At 41.2% G+C, this 19,824-nt stretch overlaps 1 protein-coding gene across 1 annotated transcript in view; it reads left to right on the forward strand.

Moving 5' to 3' along the window:
- Window positions 1-435: 435 nt before the first annotated feature.
- Window positions 436-19,824, forward strand: part of CycH (cyclin H) — a 52,836-nt gene continuing 33,447 nt past the window's right edge. Inside the window, exons 1-3 of the mRNA XM_067148662.2 lie at window positions 436-640; window positions 5,002-5,198; window positions 18,034-18,235. Of these exons, the coding sequence (XP_067004763.2) occupies window positions 524-640; window positions 5,002-5,198; window positions 18,034-18,235 (516 nt within the window). The 5' untranslated portion in view covers window positions 436-523. The remainder of the gene's footprint in view (window positions 641-5,001; window positions 5,199-18,033; window positions 18,236-19,824) is intronic.

Raw genomic sequence — 19,824 nt, forward strand, 5'->3', positions numbered from 1 at the left:
CTAGTGACTGAAGGGAGTTGAAGGCAGATGGCATGCCTGCATAAATAACCATCGCCCGCTCATAGACGTAGCGCAGCGATGAAATAACAAAAGTAATTCTAGTGTCTTACGGAAAGATGGCAGTACCTTGCGTTCACTAATGTGAGCGCAATCTGCACGCCTAATAAGGAACTATCAAGGAGAAAGGATTTGTAGTCGGTCTTGATTATTTCAAGGAGTAAAGAATACTCTCTGATTCATTCGGACACTACCAACTTAATAACATATTCATCTTCCTTAATTTGAATTATTTACAAAAATAATATTTCATTACGCCACTCACAAAAGTATTCACAACATGATATTTCTAATTGAACCATTATTCTCCAAGATTCAGGTTAAACCTGTGTTAATATGATATTGGTTGGTGACACTGGGCAGAGTCCACACCATTGGTGAACATTTGGCAATGACTTGTTTCGCATTGATGTCAATTTGAATTTGCTTCATAGTGCGAGCAGTGACGTTTGGATGCGATATTGGCATGTTTACTCAAAGTACGCAAAAGAAATTTTGGACCTTTAGGGATGAATCCGATTTATATCGGTTCAGACAGATGGCGAACAAGAATTTCATTGAAACTCATGGAGCTGGAATGACGGTGAGTCGTGTTTACGTTAGCATAACCTAACTTTCTTCAGTCTCACGTGGATTTTATATCTTCGAAATTATTCGCTCTTTTAAGTTTAGATCACATAAGGGCAAACATTGAAACCTTGTCACAAGATGTTTCTAACATTATAAAGAAGTAGAAATTAATGAAATCTTACTTGTAAATCTACCGACAAGAGGCTGACGTATTTGAACACATTCAAATACCAATCGAACCTGCTAAGCTGGTGTCAGCCCGGTATGTAACATGATCTAGGAAACCAAACATGTTAAAATAAGAGTTTCATAAGGGCACAAGTTAACTCATGTGGGCACGTAAAAGAACTGCGGGACAAAATTCCGGCACCTCAGTGTTTCCGAAAATCTTCAGAAGTAGTTAGTGGGTCGTAAAAACAATTATTAATTATATTATATCACTTTAAACCGAAATTAGTTGAGGGACATGGTATAATATTACAATCTAGGTCTTCAGAATGCTGCAGTTTTCTTCAATTTTGAGTATCAACTTTGTTCAAAGGCTAAATCCTTTTGATATTGTTTATTAATCTAAAAAATCACAACCTGTCATAAAATACATGTCATATTGACCACAGTACCGGTAGTAAATTCAGCAGGATGAATTATTTCAGTGTGTTAGAATTAACTTCTTGTACAGTATCCTTGTTCTCGATTTTATAAACTTCAATCTTAATCCGTATTATCAGGTACTGTCTGTGTGTTACTTAGGCCTGTTTAATAACAGTTTTGATCGAAACGTGTGCCTAATAAATATGCTCATCACCACTAAAATAGTCTGAGGTAAAGGGATGTGGTAGAATTTGGTATAAAGACCAACTAAGATTGCATAGATGGCCCTTTTTGTTAATTTTTTATTTATTTTATTTTTGAGAACTATCCTGTTTGAGAGAAGTTACCAGTATTTTGCCTACCAATATTAAATGTGGATTACCTTTCATTTTAACTATAAGGGCTATAGCCAAACCTTTGTGGTGTTAAAAGGGGTCATTGGCTTGTGATGTAGTCTACTGACAGACCATGCATCACCTTATAATGTGCTGCCCTTACGGTTGAATAGTGGTTCTTTGGCAGGCCAAGGCCCATCAGGGCTTTAGTGCCCTGGGGTTTGTTTTACATGTGAAATATGCAGTTTGAAATATTATGTAAAGCAGTTGAATGTTGTGATATGAAATCTCTCCTGGACGATCTGTTTATTGATGGGAGAGACAAGCTTCTGTAATACTTTGAGGCCCCAGGTTTGATTCCATGCCAGGTCAGGGATTTTTACCTGGACCTGAGGGTTGGTTCAAGTCCACTCAGCCAATGTGATTAAAATTGAGGAGCTATCTGACAGCAAAATGGCAATCCCTGTCTAGAAAACCAAGAATAACAGCCAAGATTATTTGTTGCACTAACCATGCATCACCTCATAATGTACTGGCAGTTGTAGATATTGGTCAGCAGCACTTGATTTTAAGAGGCTTGTTATGGACCTGATAATTATGGTCCATAGTATGAATAGTGATGGAAATGGAAATGCAAATCCAAGGAAGGAGAGGCCGTGGACGACCACGATTGAGATGGAAGGATACCATCCAACGCAGCATTATAGAAAGAAACCTGGACTGGGACACAGTGTTGGAGGAGGAGTGGTGGAAAGGCCGAAGAAAGTGGAGAGGAACCATACTTGCCCCTACCCGGCTACAGTTGGATAAAGGGAAATGATGATGATGATGATGATGATGATGATGAGTATGAATAAAAATGAAAGGTTAGATAAGATGTGTTATTGAAGCAAAGGAAACTTTTACTTGAGTCCATGCATCCTAGGTCATTCCAGAATAGAATACTTTTATTGTAATTAAACAATACACAGTTGTAATTGACAAAGTTGATCATATAGCAGAATAATTATGATAAATCTTTTATGTAGATGTTTAAAAATATTTGTACTCTATATCAGTGCTGAAAAATTATGATCTACAAATTATTGAAGCCGTTAAATGTGCAAGGCCACCTATCTATGTATTAAGAGTTTCTAAGAACAGCTTTGGCATATCCATCTGTCCGTTCTACTGGACCGATTTGCTTCGTTCTTCTTTTATTCTCTCCTGAATTACCTGCCGGTGAATCATGAGACATTCTTAGGTCTCTAACTTCAGCCAACTCTGAGTAATCATAAAATGAAATCATTAAATGATCACTTCATTAATTGCAGGCAAAGGCTTACCCTAACCCACACTACATTCTGTACCTAGCAGGTTGCTAAGCGACTAAATATTTGATTAGGCCCTATTTGTGATTTTCATCCTTAGTAATGTTTGATTACTACCTATCAAGCCAGAGAGTATACGCTTCCTCTGATCACGGAAGAATACAATTCCCTGCTAGATACTCTTTGATTCTCTAACCTTTCCCAGCTTTCAAATATATTCAACAGATGGCAGAGCATTCCTAATAACTTACATGCTGCTAAGAGAAAAAAGGTTTATGTACAAACAGACCCCATCATGACATATGGCATAGACATTATCTGGGAACACCTATCGAAGGATAACCTAGCTACACTAGAAAGAGTGCAGGCCATGTATCTTAAAGTTCTCTGCCTGGCAAGAAAAGCTCCTTCGAAACTAACCTATCAGCTCACAGGACAACTGTGTTATATAGAAGAACTGCGTTTGAAAATACCATTGCCTTCTAAGACACTATGCCAAGTCGTAAGTTATGAATTTCAATTTTCAATTTCAATTTTGGATGTTTTAGACTTGGATTTTAAATTGAGACATACCAGATTGTTTTCTTTATTATTGGTTGTATGTGAGCATATGTTTTCCAATTGGATCATGGCTGAAGATGACCCAATGTATGTGGGGTCGAATCTAGTAGCAGTTATATAGGACATTATATTAAGCTAATGGTATTGAATAGGTGGACCCTTCTCTACCATTTGATAACTATACCAAGCTTTAGATCAAGAACTGGGGGATAAAAAAGCATATAGATTTTTACCAAACAGATGACATGATATCAAAATGGATGAATTATGACTACGAACTGCAGCATACCATAATGAGCTTCTTATTAAATGTTCATAAAACCATTGAAAATGATGGGCAAAACAATATCACTACACAGGTATATCAAGAAGAGTTATTTGACCTATTTAAAATGAATGCTGCGAAACGGCACAGGTCATCTTGGTTTATTTAATTTCATTTTAGAAAATTATGATTGTGATGTATGATTTCATGAAGGGAAGGATAAGGAACTCCTGAGGATGCAAGAATGAACACAATACTATTTGTTGGTGAAAATCTAATATTAGGGGATGAGAGTGGAGCCCAAGAGCAGCTTAATGAAATAAATGAGAAGTTAGAACAACATGAATGACTATCAGTGTGGAGAAAAGCAAGGTAATTGTGATGGCAGGAGGAGAGGGAGAGGACAGATGAACAAAATCAATAGGAAATAAGAATACTGAATTTTGGAGAATTTCAAGTACTGGACTTAAAAAAAAACGAATTCAAGATTAGATATGAGAACTGACTGGAGGATATAACATATGTTTCCTACTACAGAGATAACAACTCCTACGGAACAAGAATATACCAGAAGAAGGCTTTAAAATTGCTACACAATTACTACTACTTATCTATGATGACATTTGAGGGCTTGTGCAATGGCCAATGGTGAGAATAATAATTCTCATGTACCTTGGTTGACTGAGGTGACTAATTTGGAGTTTGTATTACTCTCAAAACTTTTAGCGATACTTTGGCTCCCTAGTGCTGAATCGGTAGACGTCGTTTGTCTTCGAGATTCGTATTGGCAACCTTTGACACACAAACTATGAATCGCCATGGGACATCTGGAGTACACTTTACGTACTAGTACTGTTGTTGTTTACATAGCAAAGCCAAAATATAGACTTCATGCTAGGAACAAGATTCACATTGAGAAATGTTATATAATGTGTGTGTGTGACACAGTTGTTGGCTTAAGATAATAAAGGTTTGGAAAATTCCTATCGATTTATCATACTATCGATTCAATTCCGATTTCATTTCCATTCAGTTGGCAGTATTACTGGAACTGGGATAGCTTCCTCCTTACTCCTCACCCCGTAAAACCAAGTATCACTAAAAGTTTTGCGAGTAATAAAGCAATCCTTCCTTTATTCATCCTGATGAATTTGCTGGTTTCACTGACACCTTTCATCTTGCTCTTTCTTTCATGGTGTAATACAAGAACTTTATACTTAAAGATATTTCTAATGCAATTTTCTGATTCTTTGAGATATTTTGTTGTGCTACCTGTAGTTCTCAGCTAGTGAAGCTAATTTCTTTGTTTCAGGAAGAACAGCGCCAGGCTTATTTCTTGAGTGCTGCTGAGGAAAGGTTGTTTTTGCGTCAGAATGAACTTACCCTGCTGGACTTTTGCCGACGCTTCCAGCCAGCAATGCCTCGCACTGTAATAGGCACAGCTTTTCATTATTTCAAACGATTTTACCTAAACAATTCTGTCATGGACTTTCATCCCAAAGAAATATTGTAAGTTAAATTTTTTGTTTTTAAATTTATGAATAATGACAATTTACAGTAGTGATACTAAAGATAACTTTTCTCTAACCTGCGTGTAGAATTCTGAGAAATTTGTTGTAATATTTGCCACTTATGGTGGATGTGGGTTTCTGGTATAGGCCTATATCATGTAAATTAACAGTCTAAAAAAAATTCTTATCTGTTATTTGCATTTAGTATACTGATATCTTTAGTTATAGACCAGATTTCATAATATTTCTCAATTATACTTTGATATTACATGGTGAATGCTGGTCTGACCGGTTCAGTCTGCTACGGTAATAGAGTAGACCGTACAGTTAGCGACTCTGCGCAGTGTCAAGCGGCGAGAAATAACTTGACCCCCTAAGATGACCAGCTGCTTCGGGTGGATGAGTTCTCTTAGGTGGGGTGATGGTCCCACCAGTGTAGGAAATGACACTGGAACCCATCGAGTAGTGTCTGTCCCCAGATTAAGGGGGGCTGCAGAAGGCATCTGCATTCCTTGTTAAGAGCGGCCTAATTACTTGCTGGCAGCAGCTCTAAAATTCCTTTGGGAGTGGCAAACCCATCGTAATAGTACTCTAAAATGAGTGCAAATAGAGTAAGGCCTTAGAAAATGCTAGGGCGTCCCCTGCAGGCGACGCACAGTTCTTCAAGTACTGGGAGAGATGTGAGAATCGGGACAGTCATCATTCCAACCCTGATGGACAAGATCTAAGAGCTGATAGAATTCATGAAATACGAAGGCCATCTGGAAAGTGGTACCCATTTGCGCAATAAAGACGCAGGAGTAAATATTAACAAATATACACATTTTTATTGGAAAGAGCATACTTTACACTACTTCTCCACATAATCTCCAAGCAAATTTAGGCATTTGTCATAACGTGGGACGAGTTTTTGTATTCCAGCGTCATAGTCCTTTGCCGCTAGCGTATTGAGATACGTAGTCACGCCTCATTTAAGTTCTTCATCGCTTTCAAATCTTTTTCCCGCCAGAAAGTCTTTAAGCTTCATAAAGAGATGAAAATCCAAAAGGGCCAAGTCCGGGCTATACAGGGGATGGTCAAGGTTTTCCCACTTGAATTGCTGCAAACGTTGTGTTATCGCAGCTGCATGAGGCCTGGCATTGTCATGAAGGAGAATGATGCCTGTAGACAATAGACCTCGCCGTCGATTTTGTATTGCCCGCCGTAATTTCTTTAATGTTTCACAATACGTATTAGCATTAATTGTGTCTCCATGGGCCATAAAATCAATGAGCAGCACACCTCGATGATCCTAGAAAACGGTTGCCATGAGTTTCCTGGTGGACAGAACTGTCTTGAATTTTTTTGGTTTGGTTGGTGAATGAGCATGATGCCACTCCATTGACTGTCATTTACTCTCAGATGATGCATAACGAACCCATGTTTCGTCCCCAGTAATGATGTGAGTCAGGAAAGTGTCTCCTTCATTGGAATAACGTCCTAGATACGTCAGTGCTGCAGCCATACGCTTGGTTTTGTGCTCCTCTGTAAGCATGCGAGGGACCCACCTTGCACAGATTTTTGAATATTGCAGATGGTCTTTAACAATTTCATGAACAATTGTTCGAGACACTTTAATAAAATGTTCAGAGTTCATCAATTGTTACGCGCCGATCGTTCCTCGCGCATTAGTCTACTGCGCTCAGCAGTATGTCTGTAATGACAGACGGTCTCCCTGAACGCTCCTCGTCATGTGTATTCCCCCTCCCCAGGTTGAAGTTGCGACACCAGCGCCGAACAGACGACTCGTGCATCACATTGTCTCCATACACCTCCGTTAATTGGTGATGAATATCACAAGGTCAGACATTTCGTGCATTAAGAAATTTAATCACGGCCCTCACTTCACAACTGGTGGGGTTCTTAATTTGTTTAAATATTTTAAATGATCACAGACGCAAGACAGGCAATGCTAGCATCACGCAACCTCGCACAGAGTAGGCAGACAAGCCACTGACGCTGTCTGACCTTGCCCAGCGGCTACCCGAGTCGTCAGCGCTTCATGCGGCGCTAACAGGTACTACTTTCCGGATGGTCCTCGTAGAAGGAAATAGCCCTGCTTGGTCTTAGTGAAACAAATTGGAAAGGAAAAGGCGAAGCAAGACTGAAGGAAGGATACAGGCTGTTTTATGGTGGATGACAGGCAGTAAACAGACTAGGAATGATCATTGGAAAGGATGTCCTGGAATACCATATTTACTCACTATTAGGCCCCTTTTTAAACCACTTTTATAGCTAAAAATGGTAAGAGGGGGGGGGGGGGGGTTCCAATATACGATAACTTGAAATTTTGTGCAGCTAGGCCATAAAGAGCTAATAATTTGTACATTTAAACATTCTTCACTGTTCTTTAACAAAACCTATGAATGTATTTGAGTTATACTGGCTATTTTCATTGGAAGGCAGTATTTCTAAACGTTTAAAGTCAATAAATGGTGAATACTTTTAGGCCTACATATAAAATAAATATAATCCGTTTTAGTTACTCATATCACATCATTCGTTTCTTTGATTTCGACGTCAGGGAGGGCCGGATTTAAAAACTCGCTACAAAGATTTGTCTCGCTTCATACTCGACCCCATATAGAAAAGGGTACTTATTTTTAAGTATATTTCATGCTTATTTCTGTACATTTATCACATCAGGATTTACCTAAACAGTTGTAAGTGAGATAAGAGGGACCGCATTGTTTAGGTTAGGTGTGGTATCGCCCGAATGATGCCAGAAGTTCCAAGACTGAAAGAATAGAAACAAATAACAGGAAAGTTTGCCGCTTTTATGGATATCTACAGGTGTGGCGGTAATGCAATTGATTATCATAATGTTACCACATTATGCAATATTGGTACAAAACTCAGTGGTCAGTCTTTTGTCTCTGTCAGTTGAGTAGTAGGTCTACTACACAGTAAACCTGATCATTGCTTTCATTTTAATTGTCTTGTGCTGCTAACTTCCCTGCTACTGGTGTGTTGTCATTCCAAGTGACGTCATCTTCACTGCCACCTCGTCAGCCACGCGTTGCAACTGCAGTCGAGACCGAGAGCATTCGAGGTCCCGTCTTTTTGAACCTTTTAAAAATAGTTTCGTTCCCGACTGTAGAGTCTAAACTGTGTGAAGCTATTCCTAAATTATTTCCGGAGATTTGTAGCAGAAGCCACTCCTTCTGAATAAAGCCATGTTGTTGAAAGCGTGCCAAACCACCAGCTGATAACTAGGGTACCTATGTTATGAATGTAATACATAGTGACTGGAAGCATTCTTTTGATAACTGCAGCTGTTGAAAGTCAGACCCTTATTTTTAAGTATATTTCATGCTTATTTCTTTACATTTATCACATCAGGATTTACCTAAACAGTTGTAAATGAGATAAGAGAGACCGCATTGTTTAGGTTAGGTGTGGTATCGCCCGAATGATGCCAGAAGTTCCAAGACTGAAAGAATAGAAACAAATAACAGGAAAGTTTGCCGCTTTTATGGATATCTACAGGTGTGGCGGTAATGCAATTGATTATCATAATGTTTAATTTTGTACATTCGTTGTCTCCCATTTTTTATTAACGCATACCCTAGTATGCTTTGTTTGGCTTCTCCAAAAGTCGTTGAAAGTAAGTGCGGACATAAAAAAATTAATATTATTATTATTTGTTAGGTACGTTGGCGAGTAAAACAATTGTGATTGGATTATTTTTATCACGTTTTAAACCTGCTTCTCTCCCAAAAAACTCTATATTGGCCCGAGTTACGAGATATTAAACGATCGCTTTGCTAATGATCGCCGTGAATATTTCTTAACTAAAGTAAACTCGTTTCCTCATACCGAGGTGGTGCAGCTCTTTTTTAGACAGGCCCCAGTGGAAGGGAGTTGCATGTACCATTTTTTACCGCAAATCAACCATCGTGCCATTCGTAAATCCCTGGCAGTAGGCATAGAATTTCAAAGATAATTTAATAAAAACCACCTATTCAATACTTTCTGGAAATATGGTACGGGGAATTGAACTCAGGCTCCCAAGAACGTTAGCTAATTGTGCTAACCATTACGCTGGGGGACATTCTTAACTACAAAACACAAACATATATTCACAACCGATGCGTGCTTGCAGTGTGCGGGTCAGACACGAAACTGTTCACTTATTTGTGCGATGTCATCAGAGCTGCAGTAGGCCTACGCTATGGAGGCAGACATTTCTTAACTACGAAACACAGATGTACCGCATGACTTTGATGAGTGTTTTCATTGCGTGAGTCGTACGGACGAAAACTGTTCACAAATTTGTGTGATGTCATCAGAGCTGCTTAAGGCTTGTAGCTGCTTCAAAGCAGAATCATTGTTCTTTGATGAATTACGTTGGAGGTCTTGTGTGCAAGTTATATTTTTTTTTCATTTTCTTCGTCTTGAAAAGCCAAGGGGGGTGTAATACTTGATGGGGTCTAATACATGAGTAAATCCAGTATGTGGATGAGGTGAAGGAGATCAATGACAGAATGATCATAGCAAGGATACAGTTTGAAGCAGGAACATGAGATCTGTTCCAAGTATATGTTTTACACACTGAAAATAAAGAAGAGAACACAGATCAACTCTTTGAAGAAATGGATAAATACATAGAAGACAAGGAAGTAATGAGAATGGGAGATCTGAATGAACTAGTGGGAAGAGAAGAGATTCTGGGGTCATATGGATCTGGCAACAAGAATTAAGATGGTGATGTGTTAATGGACTTTTGCCAGAGAAACCAACTAATAATAGGAAACAAATGGTTCAGGGAGAATAATAGCCAGAAGGTTACAGGTATGGATGGTGAGAGAGAAGAATGAGAACATTGATTGATTACATATTAGTGGATAGTGGATAAAGGACATCGGAAAGATCTTAAGGCTGTTAAAGCTATGCCTGAGGAACCATTTGGGAGATGGCGATTGAGCAATGATAGCAAAGTTGAAAGTAGGCAAGGTCACAAAACTACAAGAAAAAAGCAATGAAAGATTAAGGTCTGGAGATTGAAGGAAAAGGAGGTCCAGGAAGAGTTTAGGAAAGAACAGGCTGCTAATGAACAGCTATAGACTAATTTACCTTACGTCCATTGCATGCAAACAAATGAAACACCTAATATATATCTAAGGGACCAACAGGAGGAAAGTTCATGGATTAATGGCCCTCAACATGGTTTCAGAAAAGGTTTCTCCTGCGAGAGCCAGATGTTGTCGCTCTTTCAAGATATTGGCGAGTCATTAGACAAAGGTGTGCAAGTTGATTTGCAGACGGCTGCATAATATACAGGAAAATGGGATCCGTACCAAACAGGAGTCGTTAAGGAACTTGAGATGATACAGCGAAAGGCTGCAAGATTCGTGCTTAATTTAAATCCTTGAAGTAGTGTGACAAGTATGATGAAAAAACTTGGATGGGAAGCACTAGGGACTAGAAGGAAACAAACATGGTTATGTGCTATGTATAGTGCCTACACGAATAAGCCAGCATGGGGAGAGTTGAACAGTCAACTAGAAAAGCCCTGTTATATAAGTAGGACAGATCATCCGCATAAAGTAAAAGGTAGATCATAGAAAATTAACTGTGGTAAATATTAGTTTGTAAATCAGTCGTGAGAAACCAGACATGGAGAAGGTATCCAGGCAACAGGCATAGAAGAAGTAACAGAGAAGGAATTAGCAGTTACAATGACCAAGCTGGAATGGACAGTTAAAAGATAAAGATGCGAAAATTGAAATAAACTTTCAATCTATTAGGTTGTATCCAGGACATATAATACATGTGGAAAAGATGTTAAGTTCAGAATAAAAATGGCCAACCGGATACCAGTGGTTTCTGAACCTATAACCTTCAGATTTTGCGTCAGTTGCTCTACCATTGAGCTATTGTGGCCTAGGTCATATTTGTTCTCCTCGAAACGATGTAAGCTACGGGTCTGGTACTACTGCCATCGCACTTTTGAGTATGTGCAAGTCGCCCGTTGTGAGCTAAGTCAATGAATAATGAATTTTTCACGACCACATGGTAATCAAAATAAACTTTCAAACTATTAGGTCGTGTTCAGTACATCTAGTACATATTGAAGAGATAATAACTACAGAACAAAAATGGCTAACAGGACACCTGTGGGATCTGAACCACAACCTCCCAATTTTGCGTTGGTTGCTCTGCCATCAGGCTACAGTGGCCTACATCCAATCGTGTAGCTTAAATCCTTTCCAACCAAACAAAGTGCCTAGTGTGGCCTAGATTTCAAAGCTATTAGGTAGTATAGTGTTCTTATCCAATTCTAATTCTTTTGTAAAACCTGTACAGCATATACTCGGTGTTAAACCACAAACCCAGAGGCAGGTTGGATCTTCAAATAAAACCACTAAAGGTTATGCTGATGTTAGAAAACTGTGAACATATACAATAGGATGTACTAGGTGTTGTATGTCCGTCCCTCTCTTCTCGATCCGCCAGCCAGCTACACGCGTGCCAGTGTGTTATTCTTCGAGCCTCGACGCGCAGCCCTCAGTGCGCGTGCCTGAAACGTCGTGTGTGCTATATAAAGGAGCTCCTAGCCTGTCCAGACGCCCACTGACCCCGGTGTCCAGCTCCAGAATACACCCTACGTCGAGCACGGAGGCTACTCCTCTTGAAAATGTGCTTCAGCCAGGTGGACTGAATTTCTGGCAGTAAGAGGTCTCACCTCGGGTCACCGCTCCTCTTGCCTATTCCGCTGTCCATGCCCAGTCTTACCCTAGCTAATGCAGCTCCCATTATCGACTTAGTTTCGCTAAGTAGGAACTCTTCAGTCATTGAACTTACGTTAATGAACTCAGACACTTCAACAAGGAAGGACACTCTGAGATATTTACATCAGTACTTCTGATAGTTTTCGACTATCAAGAACTTTTCATGTCACAAGGACTATCTTTCCGAAATAGTAGTGGACGTGAATACTCCAACGTGTATATAGTGTACAAAGACAGACTCTTTCTCCAAATTCATAGTTCAATTTGCTTCGAGATAACTTTCAGTTTTGTTAGTGTAAATATTGTAATTTTACATGTGAAGCAAATAAAGAAGTTGTGCTTTTTGTAAACCCAACCTTGTTTACAACACAACTCTGTGGCGACGAGGTAAAAAACAAAAAAACAAAACAAAAAAAACTACACTTCATCGGCCCCAGTCGCCAACTCTGGGGCGACGGGATAACAAACTTGCAATTCATCTGCCCCAATCGACACTCAGTGGTGACGAGACACAGCACGAACTTTATAGGCCCCGTCATCCACTCATTCACACCGAGATACAGCAAACTCTGTGCCCTCAGACACTTATACATTGGCGACGAAGTCAATCAGTGCTCAGTGTGTCGCCCACTCGGTCGAAACAAAGTGCAAGCCTGTGTCCATTCGGTTATCAACTCATTTGCAACAGACCAACAAACTCTTGCGGGATATTGTCCACTCATGGGCACAGTGACATTATACTACGTAACTATCATCATTCCACATTGGCGCCCGTACGACCTATCACAGCAGTTCGCTTTTCTCAAGTGAAGCTATTACACTTCTTCACACTCCGGAACGTCAGCCGACATTCCACAGCTCTCTGTCGTGCGCTCCACCTGTGTGGCACGCTCCAGCGTGTTTGCTTGCTCTTTATTGCACGCATCTCGCAATGGCTACAGCTGAGCAACTCGCTACAGTATTCCAGGCCTTACAGCAGCAACAACAACAGTTTATGCAACAACAACAGACAGCCTTAATTCAGGCTATTCAAGCTATTTCTGTCTCTACACAGCCATCAGCTATTCCTCCGTTCTCTGCTTTTGATCCGGCTAAGGAAGAATGGTCAGTTTATTTAGCCCGCTTACAACAGCATTTCATCTGCCATTCTGTCACAGATGATCAACGCCGCCGGGCACTATTTCTTAGTTCGGTTGGCAATGCTACGTGTGAATTACTACGTAAATTAAGTCCAGAAGAAAACCTCTCTGAGGTCCCATTCGCACAGCTCTTGGCCCGTCTCACTGAACACTATGCCAAAGCTCCTCACATAGTGGCTGCTCGCTATAAATTTTTTCAGAGCAGAAAGCAACCCCATCAGACACATACTGAATGGATCACTGAATTGCGTGGTCTAGCTAAACCCTGCCAGTTCATATGCTCCAAGGACGGTTGTGGTTCACCCTATACTGATTCTCTCATTCGGGACATGGTAATTTTACATACTCCTGAGGACAAAATACGTTTTGACGCTGTCAAGAAGAGTAACCCTTCTTTAGAAGACGTCCAGCGTATTGCTACGGTTTATGAGCTTACTACTAAGACTGCCGCAGCCATAGCTTCTCCACACGAAGTTGCTCAAGTCTCGCCTCAGGCCCACAAAGCCTCTGCTACAGTGAGTGACCCGCGCAGACAAGGCGCTCTCTACCAAGCATTCTCGCACGGGTCCCTCTCGTAATTTTACAAGGAAGCCCAATTCTAAAAGCAACTCGAAACTCCTGCCTTCCTGCCGAGGCTGTTTCAAGCATCATGAACGTCGTGACTGTCGTTTTTTCAAAGCCACTTGTGAACGATGTAATAAACTTGGACACATTCAGACTGTATGTCAGAGTTCGCTCCGCCCTGCTAAGACTCCTGCAGCATGCTGGAAGCATATACAGCCTCGCCAAGACATGGAAGTTGATCAGATCAATCTTATTCTTCCTACCAGGAATTCTCACAAGATCATCGTTCCTCTCTCATTCTCTGATCGATCTGTCGATTTTCAATTAGACACTGGATCACCTGTCTCTATTATTAACCTGGCTACATACCATGACTTAGGTTCACCTGCATGCTCTCCAGCTGACATGCAGCTCGTGACATTTAACAAAAGGAAAATTGACATTAAAGGTCAAATCAAGCTTCAGGCTAGTTATAAAGGAATTCAGAAGGACATTCCTCTTCTCGTAGTTAACAACTACACTGCCTCCAACATTATGGGCATGGATCTATTTAACTTATTTGGTTTCCAGATACATGACAACATTAACATCGTATCTACATTGCATCCTACTTCTGACGTTACCGCTCTCCTAGAGCAGTTTCCTGAAGTCTTCGACTCTCAGCTCGGAACAGCAAAAGACTATACAGCTCACATACAGCTGAAATCCGGAGCTAAGCCTCGCTTCCTCAAAGCACGTCCAGTACCCCTAGCACTTCAAGACCAGGTCACGAAAGAATTAGACAGATGGATACAAACTGGAATCGTGGTACCAGTTACTTCTAGTCAATGGGCTACTCCACTAGTGGTCATCAAGAAACCTGATGGTAATGTTCGACTTTGTGGAGATTTTCGATCTACCGTCAACGCACACATCGACACAGATCTCTTTCCTATTCCACGTCCAGAAGACTTATTCCGTCGTCTCTCTGGTGGACAATTCTTCTCTCGAGTTGATCTTAAAGAAGCATATCTCCAGCTACTTTTAGACGAAGAATCTAAGAAATTTCTAACACTCAACACTCCTCTCGGACTGCTCCAGCTCCAGCGGCTCCCATTCGGTGTTTCATCCTCAGCGGCTATTTTTCAGCGCTATTTAGCTCAACTCACCGCCTCCATTCCCGGTTGTGCTAACTACCTGGATGATATTATTGTTACTGGAAAAGATCATCAGGAACATCTCACCAATCTACGCCTCCTTCTCCAGAAATTGAAAGACAATGGCCTACGAGCAAATCTCGCTAAATGTACATTCTTTCAGCCTCAAGTTCACTACCTAGGGCATATACTTGATAAGACTGGAATTCGCCCTAGTGCACAGAATGTCTCAGCTATCGTAAACATGCCGGCACCTCAGAACCTCAAGCAGCTCCAGTCCTTCATAGGCAAAGCGAACTACTATAATAAGTTCATTCCCCGCTTCGCTACAGTGGCAGCTCCATTAAACGCTCTACGTAAAAAAGGTGTTAAATTTCAGTGGACTCCGCAATGCCAACAGGCATGGAAAACCATCAACAATGCCTTAATTCAAGCTATACAACTCACTCATTTTCAGCCCGACAAGCTCATCACGCTAGCTACTGACGCTTCAGACTACGGTGTGGGTGCCGTTCTCTCCCAGAAGGATCGTCATGGACAGGAACGCCCCATCGCATTCGCTTCGAAAACACTTAATGACCATCAACGTCGATGCTCACAGATAGAGAAAGAAGCTTTAGCCATCATCTTTGGTATTCGCCGTTTCAATGAATATCTCTATGGCAACCATTTCCTGATCATTACTGATCATAAGCCTCTCGTACACTTATTCCACCCTGGTAATAAGATCCCTGAGAATTCCCTCCGCAAGCTTCAAAGATGGTCCATGTTCCTTTCTGATTATTCCTATCAGATTGTCTATCGAGCCACATCCCAGCATTGTAATGCTGATGCCCTCTCCCGCTTACCAGTTGGTCCTGATACTGCCTTCGATTCTCAGGAATCTGAATGTCTTCAGTTGGACATAGAACTTGAAGATACTGTATCCAGTTTTCCTATTGATGCTACCTGCATAGCTAAAGCTACGGATAGGGACAGTACACTTGCTACTGTGCGTACTTACATCCGCAACGGTTGGCCTCTTCAGAGAAAGCTTCCTGCCCACCTTGCACCTTATCATCGTCTGCAGCATCGTCTCACGACTCGTGCTGGAGTCGTACTCCTAGAAACAGGCACCATCTTCCGAGTGGTTATCCCACTTAGCCTACAGAAACAAGTTCTCGAATTATTACACCAAAGCCATTGGGGTATATCCAGAACAAAGCAACTAGCACGTCAACACTGCTACTGGCCCGGTATTGATGCCGCCATCGAAAAACTCATCAGTCATTGTGAACAATGTCAACTGAATCAGAACGCCCCGTCTTCTGATCTAGCTTCATGGCCTCCTGCTACTACTCCATGGGAACGAGTTCACATCGATTTCGCAGGTCCTTTCCTCAGTTCCATGGGGTTAATAGTCATCGATTCACTATCGCACTTTCCATATGTAGTGGATATGCATTCAACTACTACGACAGAAGCTACCATTCGTGCTCTTCAGAAAATATTTACTACAGAAGGTTTACCTCAAGTACTCATTTCGGACAACGGACCTCAATTTACAGCTACTGCTTTTAAGAACTTTTGTACATATAATGGCATTCGTCATATCCTAGCACCGCCTTTTCACCCTCAATCTAATGGTGAAGCTGAACGCCTTGTACAAACATTTAAGAGAAGTATGAAAAAAGCTGTCTCTTCAGGCTTAACTAAAGACCAAGCATTGCTCCAACTCTTAAGCAACTACAGAACTCTGCCCGGCGCTGATAATATCACTCCTGCACAGAAGCTCCATGGACGACCTCACAGAACTTTACTTTCTCTGTTGCAGCCTCTTCCGGCCCAGCCTCAGACCTCACCCACCGAAGTTCTCAGTCAACGACAAGGTCTACACCAGGACATTCAAGTCCAACCCACTCTGGATACCTGGAGTCATCTGCAGATCGTTGGGTCATCGTCTCTACGAGATACAGACTACGGAGAAACGTATCTGCCGCCATCAAGACCAGATACGTCTGCGCTACCGCCCATGTCCAGCTATTGATGCTATTGCTAAGCCAGATAAATCTATTGCTGAACGAGCTTTAGACCATTTAATAACCATGGGTTCCTTTCAGGACGAGGCAGCGCCACTCCGCCCAGTCCCAGCTCCGGACAATACAACAGAGACATCAGCAGCTCCGGCCCAGCATCGCAGCCGCCGCCGTTTCACGCCGTACCGGCGTATTTAGGAGGGGAGGGTGTTGTATGTCCGTCCCTCCCTTCTCGATCCGCCAGCCAGCTACACGCGTGCCAGTGTGTTATTCTTCGAGCCTCGACGCGCAGCCCTCAGTGCGCGTGCCTGGAACGTCGTGTGTGCTATATAAAGGAGCTCCTAGCCTGTCCAGACGCCCACTGACCCCGGTGTCCAGCTCCAGAATACACCCTACGTCGAGCACGGAGGCTACTCCTCTTGAAAATGTGCTTCGGCCAGGTGGACTGAATTTCTGGCAGTAAGAGGTCTCACCTCGGGTCACCGCTCCTCTTGCCTATTCCGCTGTCCATGCCCAGTCTTACCCTAGCTAATGCAGCTCCCATTATCGACTTAGTTTCGCTAAGTAGGAACTCTTCAGTCATTGAACTTACGTTAATGAACTCAGACACTTCAACAAGGAAGGACACTCTGAGATATTTACGTCAGTACTTCTGATAGTTTTCGACTATCAAGAACTTTTCATGTCACAAGGACTATCTTTCCGAAATAGTAGTGGACGTGAATACTCCAACGTGTATATAGTGTACAAAGACAGACTCTTTCTCCAAATTCATAGTTCAATTTGCTTCGAGATAACTTTCAGTTTTGTTAGTGTAAATATTGTAATTTTACATGTGAAGCAAATAAAGAAGTTGTGCTTTTTGTAAACCCAACCTTGTTTACAACACTAGGTAAGATGTGAAGTGAGGTAGTTCGTCATTTCTTTCTTTACTGAGCTTGAAAGTGCTGTTAAGCATGTGTAATGCTATGAGCAACACCTTTCGTAGCACCCAGGTGCACTAGCCATGCTCTGAATCTTATTATTTGGCAGTTTCCATACAATCACAGCTATAAATGAGACTGAGTGGCAGTTCTTTGCTATCAATATTTATGACCTTTATCAGTCCAGTGATAGGGTGAGCTTAACATCAATACTTTGTACTGTAAACAAAAAATGAAGTGGAAAATCGTTCATCTAACAGTGTTCTTTCTTTTCTTAATGCAGGGTGACCTGTGTATATCTGGCCTGCAAAGTGGAAGAGTTCAATGTCTCCATTTCTCAGTTCGTTGCTAATATTAAGGGTGATCGGGAGAAAGCCTCTGACATAATTCTCAACAATGAACTACTGTTAATGCAGCAACTAGACTATCACTTGACTGTTCACAACCCCTACCGACCAATTACAGGGCTACTTATTGACATCAAGGTGAGTCTCGGTAACCTTTTTAAGAACATTTTTGTTGATTTTTTTAGCTTTGTTCTTTGAATTCTTACACTATTAAATATTCCATACCTACTTTTGTCTCTGGTGGTCATTTGTTTGGCATTTGAAATGTCTACTTGCTTCACTTACAAGGGAACATCGGCAATGGTTAAGTCGCCGATCACAATGAAACTTGCCAAACACATTGAGGTATGCATAAAAAAGATGTCAACATCAATTTTGGATGCCGACATTCATTAGAGCCTTATCTAAGGAGCCTAAAATTTGCGACATTTCAAGTTCCGCACGATCAGCGATGAATACCTGCTAGCTAATGCTAAGCTGGCACACTGGTTGCCTGGAGACACACCTCTGCACCTCCTCCCCTTCCCTGTCCAACTGGTTCGCCAAAGCACGTTCCCCTTCTCCCTGTGCATGTCGGCTGTTTAGCTGTTGAACGGGACAGGCACTATACTTCGCTTCTTTTTGTACTATAATTATTGAAATTCTTTAAATAACGTTCCGTTTCACATATAATGATAATAATTAACCTAAACTAATATACCCATATTTTAATTCAAATTGTATATTTTCATTCCTGCTAATTCCGGTGAGTATCACATTCATGGGTACAACCCCGATTCAAGCACCATTGGGCGTGGTCAAACGTGAGATGGGGTACCGCGTCCGACCTATGCGTAAATTATTATTTACTTCTAAAACGCCTTAAAGCTGTCGGTAGTATCCTTTAGAGCGGCCATACATATGAAATTAATTAAATTAAATCACCTACCATTAAATAAATCGCCCACCTTTAAACAACGTTATATATTTTTATTTAAAGAAATTACGTGCCTGGGTAGAGGATCACGGTGAATGTAATGAGATTTGGTGTCTCGAGATATCAAAACCTGGTTACAGGTCCAGACCTTCTTTTTGTGCCGCCCCCCATTTTGTGTACGCTATCAGTTGTGTCGTAGACTGGGCGAGTTAGCCGTGCGGTTAGGGGCGCGCAGCTGTGAGCTTGCATCCAGGAGATAGTGGATTTGAACCCCACTGTCGGCAACCCTGAAGATGATTTTCCATGGTTTTCCATTTTCACACCAGGTGGAGCTGTGTCTTAATTAATGCCATGGCCGCTTCCTTTCCATTCCTAGGCCATTCCTATCCTATCGTCACCATAAGATCTATCGGTGTCGGTGCGACGTAAAACAAATAGCAAAAAAAAAAAAGTCATAACAAAACAAAATCTCGGATAACAACAATTATAAACTCCAAGATTGAAACTACTGGTATTTTCCGTATTGCGTATTCTGGAATAAGGAATATAGGTAGAATGTTTTTATGTGTGCTTGTAATGAACAATTTATTTATTTTGTGCAGTGATAGACACAACACATTTCAATTGCAGCAATGGTTGTCAAATATAAATCAATTTAATGCATAGATAACTTTGATATGAGTATGACAAGGAATGCAGTAAAGTTTAATGTAGTAAGAAAAGCCTTGAAAAATTAAAAAGTTATGCATTTATGTATGCAAAGTGTAGCACCGCTTCTGTTTGACAGCTAAGTAGACGGGCAGGCGGGGGG

This window comes from Anabrus simplex, chromosome 5 (genome assembly GCF_040414725.1).
Source record: "Anabrus simplex isolate iqAnaSimp1 chromosome 5, ASM4041472v1, whole genome shotgun sequence".
Lineage (NCBI taxonomy): Eukaryota > Metazoa > Arthropoda > Insecta > Orthoptera > Tettigoniidae > Anabrus > Anabrus simplex.